Source organism: Halichoerus grypus, chromosome 5 (genome assembly GCF_964656455.1).
Source record: "Halichoerus grypus chromosome 5, mHalGry1.hap1.1, whole genome shotgun sequence".
NCBI lineage: Eukaryota > Metazoa > Chordata > Mammalia > Carnivora > Phocidae > Halichoerus > Halichoerus grypus.
The window spans coordinates 117,569,977-117,588,723 of NC_135716.1; the positions used below are offsets into that span (position 1 = coordinate 117,569,977).

The window sequence follows — 18,747 nt, forward strand, 5'->3', positions numbered from 1 at the left end:
AACTGACAACTCAGTAGGTACAAGTTGTCATATTTCAGGCAAGACATTGCCAAAATCAGAAGAGCCTTTGCCCATAGATTTTTACCATCACATTTCTATTAACCTTTATGCATTTCAGTAAGGTTTTAACATAGATGCTTGGGCAGTGCATTTCCGTAGGTCCTCATTAAAGCATCGATATTAAACTGTTTTGAAAAATCACCACGAGCTGTCCCCCTCCTCCTCTTTCAAAGCACTTTCTCGATGCCTAAAAATTCAAGTACTCTCTTAACCAAGTGCAGACTGAAATATTTCACTATGGATTTGAACAAGAGCCAAGAGGGTCGATGAAAGGAAAACTCCTCTATAAAAGGTTTATTGTCAGTGCTTTCTAAAGAGGTGGATTCTTCTAAAACAGGCTACCGACATTTTCACAAACATTGACGCAGCCTTCTCAACCTCTCCTAGACCTAAGATTGAGGTCCTTTTCTTTTAGGAATGCTCTGCATCTAGCCTTTGACCTTCTGGATAGCCAACTCTATCTAACTGCTCCCTCCTCCATCAGTATAACGTATATTATAAAAAGGAAAGGGGGGATGGGGTAGCTCGGTCCTCACGCTATTGGAAAAGTACTTGAAATTCCTTGCATTCCTTTGCATTTAACAGCATGTTTACCTAATCACTGGCTTATTAGGATTAACACAAGTCATTGCTTCAAGCTCATTCAGTGAAAACAAACTGACTCCTAGAGACTCCCAAGATTTTTTTTTCTCTGATCCCAACTAAGGGTGGATTTTTAAGTAGTTCGCCTACGCTTTAGGAGCAATATTGGGAAAATATAAAGTTATAAACAAGTGACCTTTTATAACACATTATCCAACCATACTTAATCTTGCCCATGGATTTAGATATGGGCAGCCTGGGTTATGGACTGTTTTCATTGAAGTTTCTCTCCTCTACCGAGGTGACAAGCCTAATAACCTAGTGACTAAAATGATAAATGACTCTACTATACCCACCATGCAGTGATGGGGTGATGGAGATCCTTTGGCTTTGAATTCTTATGAAAATAAAGCATTATTATTTAAATCACAAATTTAGCTTCAGATTCCTTGTGCTTCCTACAATGCCTCATATTCAATACATGTTTTAAAAAGATCACTTTAAATGCAAAGATTTTTCTCAGCTGAAGATAAAAGCAATCATTGTCTTATTTTTGTAGGTTAGTTCCCTGCTCTTATCCTAAGCTCCTAGAACAGTTCCTGGCACAAAGTCGGCACTCAAGTAGTTCTGTCTGAATGACTGAAAGGATGCACAATAAGCTAGGCTCTTCCCAATGACTCCGGGTAGTCTCTAAAAATACTGAATGCCACACACGCAGGTATTAGGTAAATATTTCTTTATTAAATGATTAATTCCATAAATAAATTCTTTTCACTGAATATAAAATTAAAATCATTTACAAATTATTCCAGTATTACATTTCCCTTCCCTCCCCAAAAGCTACACTTTTGATAAATAAAAACATTCAGTCTTAAAACACCTGATTTCTGTTTGCAATTTAGAGTGCAGATAGCTGCCTCTCACGGACACTCACAGAGTGTCACCTCCAGGAAGGGATGGAACCCCCTTCCCATTTACTTCTGTCAAAAGATGAAGGCTTTAACTGATCAACTAACCTTTTTTTTTTTTTTTAAACAACTGTAGAACCGAAAGGAAAAAAAGCCTAGAGAAAAATATGCTTACCAAATAATTTACAAACAGAAAACAGAACGTCATCAACAGCACAAGCTCCAAAATGAAGCAGTAATGTGTGCTCCAATATTATGAAGCGAAGTATTCTCCAATTGTGGCTGCATTAAGTGTCCATCTGCACCAGCACCCTTGGCAGTTTCAAAATACCTTAGTACTACTCACGAATGAGCAGTGCATCCCTTCTACAATGAGTCCCTCACCCCCACCGCCCCCACCCATAGCTCCGTGATTCTGGCCCTCTTCTCCCCAGTTCCGGTCACCCTGGTAGCAATTCCGGAAACCTGGGTAGCAATTAGTCCCTAAATTTGTGAATGTCATTGAACAGCCTGTAGAAGGGAAAGGCCGCCTCATTGGCATGCGGGCAGTTGTAGTTGCACTTGCAGGACTGGATCATCATGACGTTCTTGGAAAACGCCTCCCCGTCTTCGCAGCGGAAGCGCATCTTCACGGTGCGGGTCTGCTGGGGCGTGCAGCACCGGCCGTCCACGCACGAGCCGCAGTACTTGGGCCGGTACTTCTTCACGCTCGAACACCCCGCGTAAGTAAACTTGACAGGTTCGGGGGATTTCTTGGTCTTGCTGCATTTCTTGCCCTTCTGTAAGAGAGGAGCAAGAAGGAAAGTTAGGAACGGGGGTTTCTCGTTCTTGGAAGAGAGGCCCGCATCTCGGCCCAGCTGCCTGCCGGGGAGGGGGCTACCAGCACCCCCACGAACTTACTTTCAGGCTGCCGTACATCGGCAGGCCACAAGGCCGCACTTCACAAATCCGGGTCTCCTTCACCAGGCGACATTCAAGGTTGTCATTGGTGACTCGTGTGGAGATCCCAGTGCCGCAGGTCTTTGAGCACTGGGACCACGAAGTTGTTTGAACGATACATTTCTGGCCGTGTAAAGAAGGGTTGTACAGGATTCGAGGTTCCGTTCCAAAAACTAGAGACAGACAAGAGGACAAATTTCTCAGAGGCACACTGACCCCAGCACGTTCAAGTACTCATTTCTACAAAGCTCCAAACTAGGAATGTGTTTCAGTACAACATCTTTCGGGCTCAGTCTCAGCTTACCTGGGAGCCGCTTCAGGGAGCCACCTTTTCCAACGGCGATTAATTCATTGTTTCTGGTTAACTCCACCTCCGAGGCATCGAAGGCCAGCCCCTTGCCCAGGAGGCCATCCCTGTCGTCCATGGGGTCCTTGGCACCATCCTCGTCACAGACCCACTCCTCACAGCACTGCCCGGTAACTTTGACCAGCCGGGGGTTGGAACAGCCCAAGTTGGGGAGAGAGAGTTCTTGGGGACACAGAGGAATGCAGCCTACAGCGCCGTCGATACATGTGCACTGATGTTTACAGTTGGGCTGGAAACTTTCCCCATTCTGGTAGATTCTGGAGTTATATTCACAGGGTCTGCCCTCTGACTGAGCTGCAAAGAGCACCAAAAGAGAAAGGGAAAAGAGGATAAAGTTAAGATTCCCAACCATGGCCTGAAACGCATACATATTTTCTGCTGTTAAATTCAATTTATGGTAAAGTTCCCTACAATTCCTCGGGGACTCCAGACCAGAACAATAAGTTAGTCAGGAATCACTTTTCCGTATGCGCTTTTCGTTGGGCCCAGACACACTGAATTGCATTCCAGACTGCTGAAATCATGTGCCTTTCTGCCAAGCTACCAACAACAAAGCATCACCATACATGGTCTCAAAATTACTAAACTTCTGGACTACGAGGACTATTATTTTTTTAAAGGGGCCAAACCACAAGCATCTTACCTCTGCAGATCCCCTTCAGAGCGGTGGAACTGGCGCCGAAATTGCATTCCAGCCCCTTGGTGTGGTCGCAGGGCTGCATTTTGCTGCAGTCCTCGTTGAGCTGCTTGGCGCAGACCTTACAGCAGCCGCAGTCGTCCCGGACCAGCCCGACTCCTGGGGCGCACTTGGGCGCCTCCTGGGGGCAGTGGCAGGCTGCGGGGCAGGTGGAGAGCGCCTAGAGGGGGAGAGAAGAGAAGGCACGCGTGAGACTCGGCGCGGTTCGCAGAGGAGCCCAGGGAAGGGAGGGGGGTGGAGGAGTTCCTCCGACCCTGTCCGCACGGGGTCTCTGATCCTGTCCACCCGGCCAGTCCGGGCGGCTGCGTCTGCCAGCAAGGCCCCCGACGCGTCTCCGGGGGGGGGGGCGCCTAAAGAACGCCCCCGGACTTTTGAGTTTAGTTTTCTCTGCTGGGGGCAATCTGGGGAAAGGGGAAGGGCCTGGGAGAGCGGATGGGGAAGCGGAGGCAAAAGAACTCACCAGCCTGGCCAAGTGGAGAAGGGTGACGGCGAAGGCGAGCGTCCTGGCCGTGCGGGAGCTCATTGTGGCGCGCAGAGTCCGGACGAGCGCGGAAGCAAAGACGCCGACACACTGGTGCGCAGCGGGCGGGGTCGGGTCCCGGGCTCCGGGTGGCGGGAGGCGGGACGGGCTCCGGGCGGGGCGGCGGGCCTGGTGGCAGGAGGGCGAGGGCCGGGGTGGCGAGCGGGCTGCAGGCGTCCTTCTGTTGAGGTCCTTCCCGAGGAGGCGCGAAGGGCGCGGGTGCTGCTCGGGGGCGCTCTCACTCGCGGTCTGCCCCAGCGCCCAGAGCCCGCCTTTTATACGGGCCGGCCGCGGCGCCGCGTGTTGCAGTGACGTCGGCTCTGTCTGCGAGTTCCAGAATTCTCAAACATCTCAGGAATGCTGGTTGGCGCGGGCTGCTGCCAAGCGCCTCCCCTGGCTCCGTTGCACCTTTTTTTTTTTTCTTTTTCTTTTTTTTTTTTTTTGGTCCTGGACCCGTCAAGAAAACAATCTCCCATTTTTTCCACTTTAAATAACTACTTCTATTGGGGAGGGCTCTTTCTGGCGTGTTGGTGGTGAAAGTGGTGGAAGGGGCGAGGGGGGCGAGTTCAGAACTTTGCCTGCACTGGGAGGGTGGGAGGACCTGGGAGGGAGGAACAAAAGTGGTTTTGTTTGGTGATGCCGAGTTGACCGGGCAGCCCTGGAAGCCCTCACCCGGGAAGGCAGCGAGCTGTTTGCTTGTTTACAGAGAAGGTGAGAGTCAAGTTATCTATTGAGAGGTGAACGGGGAGGGGGAGTGCGTCTGTGAGCCAGGACTATTTGTGGATTTCATAGAGGCATGCTCGAATCAAGTCCCAAAGCTTTGGCATGGTGTTTATTAGCCAAGTTAAGTGTATTGCAAATTAATACCCGCACTGGCATTTATGAATGAGAAGAGGAAAAAAAAAATCAACTTCCCCCACTGTCTGGCAGATTCCCAGGCAGAGGTCTTCCCCCTTCCGCCCCCCTCCCTTTTTTGGTATGTCGTACTTGTTTGTTTTTGGAGGTTCCCGCTTTAGTTCCAGCCCACTGCCTGGGTTGGAAGTCCGAGAGGAAACGAACGCAGGGAATTCTCCGGGAGGCTGACTTCTACTTCCTCACGGATGCGGGAGACTGGGTAAGCCCTTCCAGCCTCCCTCCGCGGGCGGGAGGCGATGCTAACTAAGCAGCCAGCCAAAAGCCGGGGGGACCACCTTGCAGTGATTTGTCCTGAGATCGTCACCTGTGTATACTGCAATGCCAAACCAGATTCCAGCACTATTGTGCCCAGTGGATCTAAAGCTAAAAGTTATGTGGGGTTTTTAACACATTTCCTTGGGACCACTTAGAAGCCTCCCATTTCAAATGGATTGCAATGCTTTTCTAGTCAAGTACAAAGAAATAGATTAGAATATAATGTTCTGCAGTAAAACTGTTAGCAGAATATAAGATCCTATTCTGTCTTCCACACACTCAGTAGAAGACTCCCCTACAAAGCAATTTGCTTTAACATCATCAATATCATTAGTGTGATTGATAAATTTTCCCTCAAAATTTCAAAAACTATCTTCTTGTGCAATTTTAATAAAAACATACACAAGTAATTATGCTAATCTTTCTTTTATATGTGCTCTAGAACTCTTCGTCCTTTTTAAAGTGTAGGGCTGCTCAGTCTTCACAATGTAGCAGTCTTGCTTAAGAAGTCCTTCAGTGCCAACTTTTCTGTGAATGACTCTGCTAATCACAATGAGAAGCTATTGCAGTGAAAACATCCTCCAATAAAGAGAACTGTGGCAGGAAAGATTTAAGTTTCATTCATTCAAAAGTGCCCTTTCATAAGTCTAAGAGGCTTTTGCTAGTTGGGAGGAGGATCTCTAAGGCTTTGTCGGAGGGGGTTTGGGGTGCGGGGCTTACTTTTCAAGACTATGGCTTGTCAGGTGCTATGCAAATAAAGAGGAAAATCTGGGCCCTACTTCGTACTCAAGACAGTCCATCCATTATTATTTGGAACACTTTTTTTTTCCTGCATTAAAGCTTCATTATTGTTTCCCTCTTAATGAAGTGACTAGGGATGGGGGTGAGTAGGCGCAGTAGAGGGTGGGAGGAGGTCGTGGGGAGAGAATGGAGAGGAGTGTTCCTGGCTTCTGTTGTGGAGTCTTTTCTATTTGACTTCATGGTTGTAAGTATTTCCAGATGGTGAATCAGACACCAGACGTAACAATATTTCCATATTTGGGTATAGCAGTAGCCTGCGTTTTTAACATTTTTCTGCCTCTGTTATCCAACCACAAAGCATTCTTGACAGCTTCAAATGTTGTTAAATATAGACTTAACTTCTGTTCCCAGAGCAGGAAATTCTTCGGAATTCCTTGTTTTTCACGCAATCTGTCTATCATGATTTAAAATAAAATTATAGTGGATGGTCCAACTGGCCGGTGGATATACCTTGCTCTTTTATTGAGGGGGGACGGAGGTCCGCAAAGAGATTCAGTCTGCCGCACAGCTTTGAAACACAGGCCATTCCGGAGATTCCTTTAAAAATCAAATTAAAGTTTTCTAACAAGGGTGTGTGGGTTTGTTTCTGGGCTTCATTTGGGGACTCTTGGAGGATGAGTTTGTCCTAGAGGAGAAACTTAGAGAACCTTACCATCAGCTACCCATTTAAGGCGGGGAGTATGTTGTTGGGGGTGGGGGGCGGCTGGAGCAAACAGGGCCAGGAGGTGGGGGAGAGGGAGAGACTGGAGGAACCTATGTGCACAGCCTTTCCATATACTATGTCCTGGTGCGCCTGCTAGTAAACGACAGCATCAGACGAGAGGACTGCAGCTCCTCACGTCCAGCTTAAGGATGGTCCAGAAACCCCAGATGTCCGGTCGCCTTCTCACCTCCTCCGCTGAGAGCTGCAGATCAGTTCACGTTGACAGATTAGAGGGGAAATGTGCAAATGTTTATGGGTAAGTGTCTTCGGATGCTAATTCTGCATGGCTCTTTTGCTCTTTTTCCTCACTCCCTCCCTGCAGGGGCGCCCTGTGAGGGAATGATGGGCCCGTGTTGTTTCCTTGGGCTGCAAGACACAGAGAAGGAGCTGCTTGTCTTCGGCAGCTGCAAGCTTTGAGCTGAGTGATGGGGACATTTCTCACCCGCTGCTGCCAGGGAATTTTAGGTCACCAAAAGAAGGGTTCACTGTCTGGCGGCAACTGAGAATAATAATCACCCTAAAACTGCCAACTCCTGTTTCCCAGCCCTAGACTAGTGGTTCTCAAACTTTGGCGTGTCTCAGAATCACCTGGAGGGCTGATTAAGAGACTGATTGCTGGGCCCTACCCGAGAGTTTCTTAGTAGCTACATTTCTAACACGTCCCGAGGTGATGCTGCAGCTGCTGGCCCGGGGAATCACACCCTGAGAACCACCGCCTTGGACTGTAGGAGTGCCTCTACAGCGGTGTGTCTGCGCGGGCATGTGCCCTCTTGGTCAGGTCCTCGCCTGCACACCCAGTCTCACAACTACACTTTTTATAGCCACTTTAATGAACAGAACAATTTATGGTGACGGCGAAAGGTCAGCTTTAAGGTGGCGCCCCCGCGCCATCCTTTCCCTCCACCCCGCTCCGGGCCCCCACCCCCACCCTGTGCAGTGATGGTAGGGAGAGCCAGAGGTCATCGGGCTGGCGGCGGGACCTGGGTGGCCGGCGCGCGGGGAGGGCCTCGGCTGCCCTGGGGACCCCTGCGGAGACAGCGCGCAGGGTCCCCGCGGCGGGGAGACCGGGGGCTGGAGCGGTCGGCGCTCCAGGGCCGCTTGCCGCCCGCCGCCCCCTGCCGGCCGCCGGGCCCGCGCGCCCGAAGTCGCGGCGGTGGGCAGGACTCGAGGTTTCCGGCAGCGCGCGCCGCAGGACGCTTCCAGCCCCGGCCCATATTTGGTGAAAGTCTTTCAGGACTCCGTCATCCAGGTCCGGGGGGCGGCGGCGGCCCCCGGAGCGGGCCCCGAGACCGCGCGACCGCCGCGCTGCCGCGGAGTGCCGGCGCCTGGGCCTCGGGCCGCGGGGCCTCAGGAGCTGCGGGCGGGCGGGACCGAGCGCGCGCGGGAGACCGCCGCAGCCCGGCCGCAGCCCGGGCCCCGGCCCCGGCCCCGGCCCCAGCCCCAGCCCCCACCCCTGCGAGGGCCCAGGCCCACCCCGCGCTGCGTGGGAGGCTGGCGCGGAGGGCGCCGCGGCCGGATTATGTCACTTTTCCCGTCCACCCCACTGTTGACTCGTCCTCCCAGCGGGGCAGCGAGTTGCCGCGTTGTGCCAGACTTAGAGGGTACGCCCAGGCGCGGGGGTGTGGGTGTGTGTGTGTCAGAGGGTGGCGTTTGCTCCGACTTCGAGCCCACCCGAGAGCAGGGACATGGAATTGACTCCGGGGAGAAGTCCCCAAGGGCTGGGTCCTTTTATCCCGAGAAGGGAGAGAGGCTAGATTCGCTCTCGGCTTCTCTGGGTCTCTCACAACCCTTTCCTCTCTTACTCATCAGCAAGTCCCAAGGCGGGGGGGCGGGGGGGGCGGGCGCGGGGGGCGCGGACCCCTGGATGGGAAGCCCTAGCTCTGCTGTCCACTAGCCTGCAGCCTCCGGTAAGCTGTTCATCGTCTCTGGACCTTGTATCCTTCACCCGTCTTTTAGGAAAGGGGACCAGTAGGTAATAGAGCAGGAGTAGCCCTTTGCAGGGCTGTTTCTTGCCATTCCCTCCTAATAGTAAGAGAAGCAAACGCTTACACCACTCTCTGTCAGGCACCGTTTTGAATGCCTGCTGTATGTTGACTCATTGAATTCTCCAATGCCCCATTGAGGCAGAGCCTCTTGTTAACACCATTTTCTATCTAAGTGAAGAAATGGAGGCACAGAAGGTAAGTGGCTAAGCAAAAGACCCTCAGCTAGGAGGTAGCGGATTGGACACAGGCGTCTTGGTTCTAACAAGCCTCCTACTTAAACATTGTGCATACTGCCTATTCCCCATCTCTTCGGACATTCAGGCCTGTCCCCTCTCCGAGAACTTTACTTTATCTAACTCTATCACAGCTTACCCAGATATTCCAGGATAAATGCATCAGATAGAAAAATAGTTGATAAGTTAACTGCCCCTGTGCTAACCTCCAAGAATTGCCTAATGTACTGGCTCTTGGGGAGGAGGGGAGAAAGGGTGTTGCATTTTAAAAGGAAAAGCCTTAATGCAAGTAAGTTTATATAGTGGGCTTTTAAACAATTTGGCAGGCTGGTGGGGAAGATATCTGGGGTCCCCAGATGGGGACCCTCTGATACCTCACCAGCCACACTGATCAAGGAGTCTCAATGTCTGGAGTAAGGCTTGAGCTGGTAGAAATTGCATTTGTCACAGAGAGAGAGTTTTCAAGGTCACTTACTTGATAGCTTATCAGTCTGAGTGTGCCTTACGGGTTGAATATGTTTTTAACCTGTTTTTTTCTGCTAGACATTATGAATATAATTATCTATGTATCTGAGGACAAATTGATTATCCCCTTTGAACCCCGGATTTATTCAGAGCTCCTGGTGTGTCATGGCACTAGTGACATCAGAGAGAGGGCCTTAACATTGACCTTCCCGTGGAGGACTCTGCCGTCTGTCGTGGAAGTGGGTACAAGGTGCTGTGTGGACACTTCTCTGCCTGGGGAGTGAGGGTGGAAATACTCTGAGTCTGAAAGGATGAGCAAGAATCTGATACAGGGAAAGACATTTGGGACAGAGGGAAACAGAGCCTTGACCATGCATGACGAGGGTGCAACTAGTGTGTCTGGACCATAGGATTCCTTTGGGGTACTGGCAAGAGATGTTAACTAGGATGGTCTGCAAATGGCCTGACCTGTCATAACACTGGGACTCTGGTATTTGTGAGCCATGTGAGGTTTTGCCTTGGTTTCCTCATCTATAAGATAATGGGGTTGCCCCAGCTCCGGCTACATGCACTGAAGGGCTCACAGGGGTCAGGCAAGTAACAAAATGCCATTTCAAGGATTCATGGTGGCTCACACTAGGCCGCGGCACTGGGGAACCATGGTGATAGTGGAGACCAACCATGGGGGTCTGAGGGGTTGATAGGTGAAAATGTAGGTCCTGCGTTTGCCTGTTTTCTCGTTTTTTAGAGGATATCAGCGATCTGGATTTTTCTGTGAGGTCCTTTAATTTTTTAAATGTTGACAATTAATTAAAACAATGTTAAAAAGCCATCTAAGTTAATTCTAGGAAAATCAAAGAGGGCAACATCTGGGGGCTGCCAGTCGTGATCGCTGGCCTGCATGACTCTAGAACCTGTTCTGCTCCAGCATTCTGTTACTCCCAACCACTCACAAACTAATAGCACCCTGGGCTCCAGGTTTTAATTTGTCAGGTTGACGAGACTTTCATTTACTTAAGAATCAGGGCTGCCACTTAACTTAGTTGTAGGAGTTTATACTTTATAAACAAAATTAGAATGAGTCTTTTCCTTATTTTCTACTTCACTCACTCCCAGACACTATTGAGTCTCCTTCTTTCTTCTCCCCCTGAATTTATGTTATAACCAGCTGGCATTGTCTTGGCAGCATGATAGGAAACACTTTTTTTTTAGGGCGTCTGTAACCAGTGGGAACTATATCTGTTTATTTCCTCCACCTGGCATTTGTCCACAGGAAGCTAGGCATTTCTAACCCCCTCACCTTACAGAACTTATTATTTGGTGATAACACAGAAACATTTCATTGGAACAGACTAGAAGGCACCTCTCCCACTCCACCCGCAATCCATCTTCTAAACGTGATTGAGCAATATGATATATATTATCAGTCACTATCAAATGGCTCCAGATGCAAACGATTAAGAATTAACCTCCTCTTGTGTTTTATTTCCAGAGATACCTGTCTCTTAATTGTCTACTTAAAACCCCCCATACCACATTCAGAGTTTAGAAAAGATTTGATTTGGGCACAGTACTTGAGCCCCCAGATCCTACAGAAAAATTGAAGCAATTTATTCTTGCAGATTTTTGCTGGTCTGAGGACGAAGAACAAAGGAGGATTCGGCTGTTGGGCTGATTATGTGAAATAAGACATAAGACACGTTTAATGCTCAGCAGGATGCTTGGGACATAGTAAGTGCCTAATAAATTCCAATTACTGCTACAGCTAAGCCCCATCATTATCTTCACTTTTATTACAATTAGCATAGAATGAGCTAGCCTTATCCTCTAGAGAATATTCTGCATTCTTTGGACTAGATGAACTCAAGTTATAAAAACATTTGATAAATGGTATATAGATGAAGTAATTGAAAAAGTCCATGCAGCCCAGTTCTCTGGCTTGCACTGGAGTCCCAGTGACCATTTAAGAAAACACTAGAGCATTGCCTGTCATCGAATTGCAAATTTGCCTACAGGCAAAGGTGAGCCCTGTGACATTTTGCCTTGGTTTCCTCATCTATAAAAGATAATGTGGTGGCCCCAGGTCAGGGGTCATGCACTCAAGTGCCCCAGGGACCAGCCAGGTACAAAACACCATGCCTGAGGACTATTGGCAGCCGGCTCCTGGCCTCAGCATATGGGAGCCATGGGGATAGTTCTATCTATGGGACCCGGCTTTTGCCTGCCAAAGACTAGGGAGTCAGTATATATAGATGAGTTAGTGATTTTATCTAATGTTTATACCCCTGTTGGTTATAGTATTCCATTTTATGTCCATTTAAATGATTAGAAAACTGAGGCTTAGCTAGCTCGCGTCAGTAACTGGTGCAAAGGCACAGAGCTGTTGAGGGAGAGCAGAGGGTCTGTCTCCAAAGGTTATTCTTTTAAGGAAGAACATGGGAGGGACTCCTGGGTTGCTCAGTCGGTTGAGTGTCTGCCTTCGGCTTGGGTCATGATCCCAGGGTCCTGGGCTCAATGGAGTCTCATATTGGGCTCCTTGCTCAGTAGGGAGCCTGCTTCTTCCTCTGCCTGCCGCTCTCCCAGCTTGTGCTCTCTCTCTCTCTCTCTTTCTCTCTCTCTCGCTCTCTGACAAATAAATAAAATCTTTAAGAAAAAAACAAAGAACATGGGATTAGCCCTCCATGAAATCTGCATTAAAGTTTAGAAACTACCCCTCAACTTCTTGACTTCCCCTAACAACTGACTGTGGATGTTACTTAAATATATTTCTAAATGTTTCTTGGACTCATTTGGTTTTCAGTAATTGTGGGCCCCAGTTTCTTCACGAGAGTCTGGTTATGAATGAGTTAAGCCATAAAAGAGGGTTCCCTCCGCACAGGGACCCTTGCCTAAGCTTGCTCCAATTTCCTCTGGAGAAAAAGAGATGTGTCAGAACAAAGGAGGAACTCAGAGATTGAGAGATACTTCTGCTGGAACTTAGTCATCAGCATCAACTTTGTTACTTGAGGGAGACAGAGCCGCCACCTCCCACAACCATCGGTCACCCTTGCAACAGTTACTAAGCACGGAGCCCTCCAGGCACCCACCTTGAACACCCTGTGTCTCTGAGACTTACGCAAGTGTCTCTCAGCCTTGGATGTAAGGGTGGGGGTGGGGTGCCCAAGGTTAGGACAATAAGTAAAAAGCAAAGAGCACTTTGAGGCTAGTCCCAGGCATTTCTTTTAAATCTTATACCCCCTTTCCTTTGAGTAGGTTTTAGCTCTCCAAAGAAAAGTGTTTTTAAACAGCCAATCTTTGTGTGTGTGTGTGTGTAGTTGTTTCTAACTTTTTTTTTCTTTCTTTTAAAACTGAGATACCATTGACGTATAACATTATATTAGTTTCAGGTGTACAACATATGGTCCAATATTTGTATATATTGGGAAATGTTCACCACAATATGTTTAGTTAACATCCATCACCACTCAGAGTTACAATGTTTTTTCTTGTGAGGTGAACTTTTTAAGATCTACTCTCTTAGCAACTCTGAAATATACAACACGGTGTTATTAACTATAGTCACCATGCTGTACATGACATCTCCAGGACTGATTTATTTTATAACTGGAAGTTTGTACCTTTGATCACCTAAACAGTCAATTCTTAATGGACAGAGATAATATGTGTTCAATGCTTGAATTTCTGAGACTCTGGGAAAGGCTGCTGGGGAATGATAACGTGTAGAATATATACTGAAGCATTGCAGATCCAGAAGATTGGTGATTCAGGTCAATCCTATCAATATGGTATGTGTGCCAGGCTTTGTGCTAGGTGGCAACCCAAAGAGAAATAGTATCTAGACTTTGCCACCATGGCTCTCGCAGCCGGGGAGGCGGGGGGGGGAGATGTAGATGTTGATGCAGATAATACAATACAGTGATCTATGTTCTAGGTGCAATGCAACCAAGGGATGTCTAATTTAGAGCCCCACCCCTTAAAGATGAGAGGACTTGTTGAGTTAGTAAATTCTGATGGACGGGCGGGGTCAGGCGCAGCTCTGCACAGGCACTTGCATACACATTCCGCCTGAAGGTGGCAGTTGTGGAGGACGTGCACATCTTCGCGAGACATTAGGGAACACCCGAACGCAAGAACCTTAAGAGATGCATTGATTACAAACAAAAGCAGCCCTTTGGGTGCTGGTGGAAATTCTTACTGCGATGGATCCTTCTTTCTGAGAGAGGAGGGGAGGGAACTGACATTTATAGGACACCTGACATGAGCCAAATGCCTTAAAGGTGATCTCACGGGATGTTCAGGAAAATCCTCTAAGATGAACATTTTAACATCTTTCTAAGCTTAGAAAGTGGGGATTCAGAGAAGTTAAGCAACTTGCCAAACACCAGGCAGTTAGAATGTGACCAAACAGGGATTCTAACCCAGTCCTGTCAGACTGCAAAGCCCATACCCATTTGCATTTCTGCGGCACTGTCCTGACTCTCTGAGTTTCCCTTATGAGTGTTTCCTCTTTTTCCCCTTTCTTGTATTGTTACCACCTCACCTTTATAGAGCTAGCCTTTCCCTTTTTCTTAGCACTTTCAGATTCATTGATGTTGATGTCTTTGAGCCACTGGTGAGTCTAGCTTCTAAAAGGAGGTGCAGACTGAAGCAAATGGGATCATTACCATCTTGTCCACATCATCACCACATCGTTATAATCAGAGAGCCGGCATGGTGACATGCATCTCCACTTACACCTGCTTCCTTGCTGGGCACTGTGGAGAATGATTTAGATGGATGTGATTTCTGTTATCTGGGGGACAGATGACAAGTTCCAGAGGATGTGGAGTTTAATGAGAAATAACGAAGGAAGCGTTATTTGGGGATTCTGTGTTTGAAGGACAGAAGGGAAGTGCCAGGGCAGTCAGAGCCCGCAATCGAGGGCTGTGCAGGCTCCCTAAAGGCAAGGCAGCCTAACAACAAAAGATAACAGAAAAAGAGCAAGTACAAAGAGGGTGGAAACTCAGAAGGAAGCTAGGGGACTATACGAAGAGGGTAGTGGGCCAGGGCACTGAGGCGCGCGCGCACATGCGCACATTCATATGCTCCTGTGTTGCGGTTGGTGAGGATGGGAGGGTTGGAATGAGAAGATCATAGTGAATTATGACGTCCCCATGGATTCATTTTCTTGTTACCACAGTTGATCTAGATTTCATTCATCTTTCTTTTCTCTGGGCTTTCACCACGTTCTAGGTCATCGTTCTACTATTTTGAGTAGAGAACTTTACTCTCAGTCCAGGAAAGGGAACCAAAAAGGGCCTACTTTCATAGCTGGGCCATCAATTTTCAGGGGTTTGCAACCCTAAAAGCTGGGGCCACAGAAGGAGGTAGGGGTGAGGATGGGAAGGGGAGCAAACTCGGGGAAGCCTTCTGAAGTGGCATAAACTGAGAATTGAGACAATTTCCACTTGAAGTCACCTCTCCACTTATGAATCATTAACCATCTGGAACCAAATGCAGTTAATTTAGCACCACGTTGGAAAGCTTATAATGTGAACCACATTCCAGGGCCCGGGCATCCAGGTTTTAATCCTTTGTAAACGCCTCTCTTTTGGAACACAATTTGGTGTCAGTACATAGGAACTAAGAATTGTGCCAACTGGTGAGTCATCGCTCTCTGCTTTCTTCCAAAGCACTGTGGGAAAAGGATGGGCAGACTGGTTCAGATAAAACCCAGTCCCACCCAAACTCTCACTGAAGACTTGAAACAAATCCATTTTTTAAATGTTTTTAAAATCTAATTGAACTCAGAGAAATGATAATAAACCTCTGTTCTTTGCTTTCAACTTGGATCTGAAGGCTTGTTTTGTTTTTCTAAGTCTCTGGGCTATCACACGGGGTTATAATCCTTTAGTTTGTGCTTGCCTTTTAAAGGACATTTAATAAATGATGGCACTATGCTAGGTTGTTTTTTTTTTTTAAGATTTCATTTATTTGAGAGAGAGAGAGTGAGAAACAGCATGAGAGGGTAGAGGGTCAGAGGGAGAAGCAGGCTCCCCACTGAGCAGGGAGCCCAATGAGGGCCTCGATCCCAGGACTCCAGGATCATGACGTGAGCCGAAGGCAGTCGCTTAACCAACTGAGCCACCCAGGCGCCCACATTGTGCTAGGTTTTGAGGATACAAAGATGTGGTCCCTGACTTTGAGGACCACATAGGCTAGAAGTGGTGAGAGCATGCGTAAATAATGTGTGTGAAAATACTGTGTAATAGATCCCTTCATAAAGGTACAGTGTGCATAACCTTTTCTGGACCCCTGTCTGAACATGGACCCATACTAAGGGTGAGGGTCACTGCACTGGACAGTGTTGCTCTTGGAACTTCCATTGCTTCCTCTGCAAACTTGGAAGAACAAGCAATGTTTTTCTCTGCTTGAATTTAATTGACTCTGCTTATGATATAGTATCAACATGAGCCTTGGGAGTCCTCTGACAACCTCTCATTAATAAGGGTTGGATATTTTTGTATCAAATGCCTTTCCACTTCCCTTTGATAAGCCATCCAGGTATTTAGAGCCTTTTGGGTAAACTTACATCTTCTGGTGTTCTAATGATAACTAGGGGATATGTGAATTATATTTTTGGCCTTAGCTGAAATGGTGCATGATGAATCTCAAGATTGCTGTTTTATAGTTTTAAAGGTGATCCCAGTTATTTGAAGCTTTTTTCCTAGGCAGTTGACTACAGTGGGAGTGGACAAGAAGGGAGAGCATATTGAGTAAGAGGACTGTACTCCAGGATTCTATTACATTGGTGGCATTTTAGAGAATTGTTTAATTTGATTCCACCATTGTTTGTGGTGTGCCATCTGGTGGTGTTTCCTTTCTTCTATTTACTTTGGCTTTAGTTTTCTCTTATTTGTCAAGTTTCTTAATGTGGAGGCTGAGGTCACTGATTAAGACTTTTTTCCTTTCTGTTATAAGCTTTTAGTGCTATAGATTTCTCTCTAACCCTGGCTTCAACTGCATCCCACAAATTTTGATATGTTGCTTTTATTTTCATTTGGTTCAAAGGACTTGCTACTTTCCTTTTTGATTTCTTTTTCACTTCCGAGTTATTTAAAAAAGTGTGTTATTTGGGATCGAACGATTTGGATAGTTTTCAAGTATTCTGTTATTTATTTCTAGTTTAGTTTAATTGTGGTCAGAAAATAAACTGTGTATGACTTGAATTCTTTTACATTTATTGAGACTTATTTTATGCCTCAGAATATGTTCTATCTTGAAAAGAATACCTATGCTGTGTGGGTAGAGTGTTCTATAAACGTCCATTAGGCTAAGCTGTGTGAAAGTGATGTTCAAGTGTTCTGTATTCCCACTGATTTTTGTCTACCTAGTCTTTGGGTAAATGAAAGAGTAGTATTGAAACCTCCAACTGCAGTTATGGATTTATCTATTTTTCCTTTTAGTTCTGTCAGGTTTTGCTTGATATATTTTAAACATCTGTTATTAGGTGCATAAACATGTAAGTTTGCTAAATTCTCTTGAAAAATTAACCCCTCTATAATTATGAAATGACCTTCTGTGATACTTAATTTTATGTGTCAACTTGACTAAGCCATGGAGTACCCAGATATTTGGTCAAACCTTATTCTGGGTGTGTCTGTGAGGATGTTTTTGGATAAGATTAACATTTGAATTGGTAGACTGAGAGAAGTAGATTGCTCTCTCCATTGTTGGGGGGGGGGGGTGTTGATCCAATCAGCTGAAGGCCTAAATAGAACCAAAGATTGAGTAAGAAGAAATTCCTCCTACCTGAATGCCTTTGAGCTGGGAACATCTGTTTTTCCTGTCTTTGGACTTGAACTGAAACATCTCTTCTTCCTGGGTCTTGAGCCTGCTGGCCTTGGGACTGGAACTACACCATCAGTTCTCCTGGATCTCCAGCTTGCCAGCTGGAGATCTTGGGTTTTGTCAGCCTCCATACTCATAGGAGCCAATTTCTTATACTAAACTTCTTTTTTTTTTAAGGGGGGAGGGGCAAAGGGAGAGGGAGAGAGAAAATCTTAAGCAGGCTCCACACCCAGCTCCGATCGGTGGGATCTCACAACCCTGAGATGCTGACCTGAGCCGAAATCAAGAGTTGGACACTTAACCAACTGAGTCACCCAGGTGCCCCTAAACTTCTATATGTATATGTTAGTTTATATTATATATATTCATATAATGTATATTATATATATATATGTATGTATTTATATGTATATATATTTCCTATTGGTTCTTTTTCCCTGGGGAACTCTAATACATTCTCTTTATCCCTACTGATATTCTTCGCTCTGAAATCTACTCCCAACTGCAGTTTTCTTTTGATTAGTGTTAGCATGTTATATTTTTTCATCTCTTACTTTTAATCTATGTGTGTCTTTACACTTAAAGTGGGTTTCTTGGGTGCCTGGGTGGCTCAGTGGTGAAGCATCTGCCTTTGGCTCAGGTCATGATTCCAGGATCCTGGGATCGAGTCCACATCTGGCTCCCTGCTCAGCAGAGAGCCTGCTTCTCCCTCTCCCTTCTACAGCTCCCCCTGCTTGTGCTCTCTCTATCTCTCTATCTCTCTCTCTCTGTGTAAAATAAATAAATAAAATCTTTTTTAAAATAAATAAATAAATAAAGTGGGTTTCTTGTTTTGCTTGTTTATCCAATGTAACAGTCTCTATCTTTTAATTGAGGTGTTTAGACCATTCACACTTAATGTGATTATTGATGCAGTTAGGATTAATCTGTCATCTTGCTGTTTTCTACTTGTCCCATCTATTCTTTATTCCTCTTTAACATTTTTCTTTCTTTTTCAGACTGTATTTTTTTTAATAATTCTATTTTACTCCTTTTATTGGCTTATGGGCTATAACTCTTTGTTAATTTCAGCGGTTGCTGTAGGGTTTACAGTATACATTTTAAATCTATCACAGACTACCTTCAAGTGATTTTATACTGTTTCACATAATATGAGTACCTTACGACAGTACAACAGTACTTCTCCCTGAAGCACTTCTTTTAATGTTTCTTGTGCAGGTGTGCTGGTGATGAATTCTCTCAGCTTTTCTGTATTTAAAACAGAATTTGTCGCATTTTCCTTTTTTAAACTTTTTTATTTTGAAATAATGTAGACTCCAGGAAGTTGCAAAAAAAAGTATTAGAGTCAGTCCCATGAACCTTTCACTGACCTTTCTCTAATGGTGGCATCTTATAACTGTAGTACAATAAAACCAGGAAATTGACGTGAGTACAGTACTGTTAACTAGCCTACTTACCTTATTCAGTTTTCACCAGTTGTTTCATGT

General features: G+C 46.4%; 2 protein-coding genes and 1 long non-coding RNA gene across 11 annotated transcripts in view; 2 read left to right on the forward strand and 1 right to left on the reverse strand.

The window, feature by feature from the left end:
• Nucleotides 1–1,361: 1,361 nt before the first annotated feature.
• On the reverse strand, nt 1,362–4,338 carry CCN1 (cellular communication network factor 1). Its single transcript, XM_036064706.2, has 5 exons — nt 4,014–4,338; nt 3,500–3,713; nt 2,794–3,150; nt 2,451–2,662; nt 1,362–2,329 (listed from the first exon to the last, which is right to left on the reverse strand). The coding sequence occupies exons 1-5, from the start codon at nt 4,074–4,076 to the stop codon at nt 2,027–2,029; spliced, it is 1,149 nt and encodes a 382-aa protein (XP_035920599.2). The 5' UTR covers nt 4,077–4,338; the 3' UTR covers nt 1,362–2,026.
• Nucleotides 4,339–4,818: 480 nt separating this feature from the next.
• Nucleotides 4,819–6,477, forward strand: LOC144381910 (uncharacterized). The gene is made up of 2 exons (XR_013448098.1): nt 4,819–5,187; nt 5,686–6,477. It is a non-coding gene; the product is annotated as an uncharacterized LOC144381910 (long non-coding RNA).
• Nucleotides 6,478–6,982: 505 nt separating this feature from the next.
• LOC118518149 (uncharacterized) overlaps nt 6,983–18,747 on the forward strand; it is a 102,358-nt gene continuing 90,593 nt past the window's right edge. For 7 of the 9 annotated variants that reach the window (XR_013448093.1, XR_013448092.1, XR_013448095.1 and 4 more), the window contains exons 1-2: nt 7,871–8,348; nt 11,053–11,161. Coding sequence is in view for 2 of the 9 variants with exons in the window: in XM_078072806.1 (XP_077928932.1) it covers nt 6,986–7,003 (18 nt within the window). In the remaining 7 variants the exon portion in view is untranslated. Of the gene's footprint in view, nt 7,004–7,870; nt 8,349–11,052; nt 11,162–18,747 lie in introns of those variants that run through there. The other 2 variants (XM_078072806.1, XM_078072807.1) reach the window with 1 other exon arrangement.

What these genes read in the sequence shown, in the direction of transcription:
- CCN1 (XM_036064706.2), bottom strand. Translation starts at nt 4,076, where the DNA reads ATGAGCTCCCGCACGGCCAGGACGCTCGCCTTCGCCGTCACCCTTCTC. An exon ending in TCTGAAGGGGATCTGCAGAG is followed by an intron (nt 3,151 to 3,499) that starts GTAAGATGCTTG and finishes TGCTCTTTGCAG; the next exon opens with CTCAGTCAGAGGGCAGACCC. An exon ending in CTCCCTGAAGCGGCTCCCAG is followed by an intron (nt 2,663 to 2,793) that starts GTAAGCTGAGAC and finishes GTCTGTCTCTAG; the next exon opens with TTTTTGGAACGGAACCTCGA.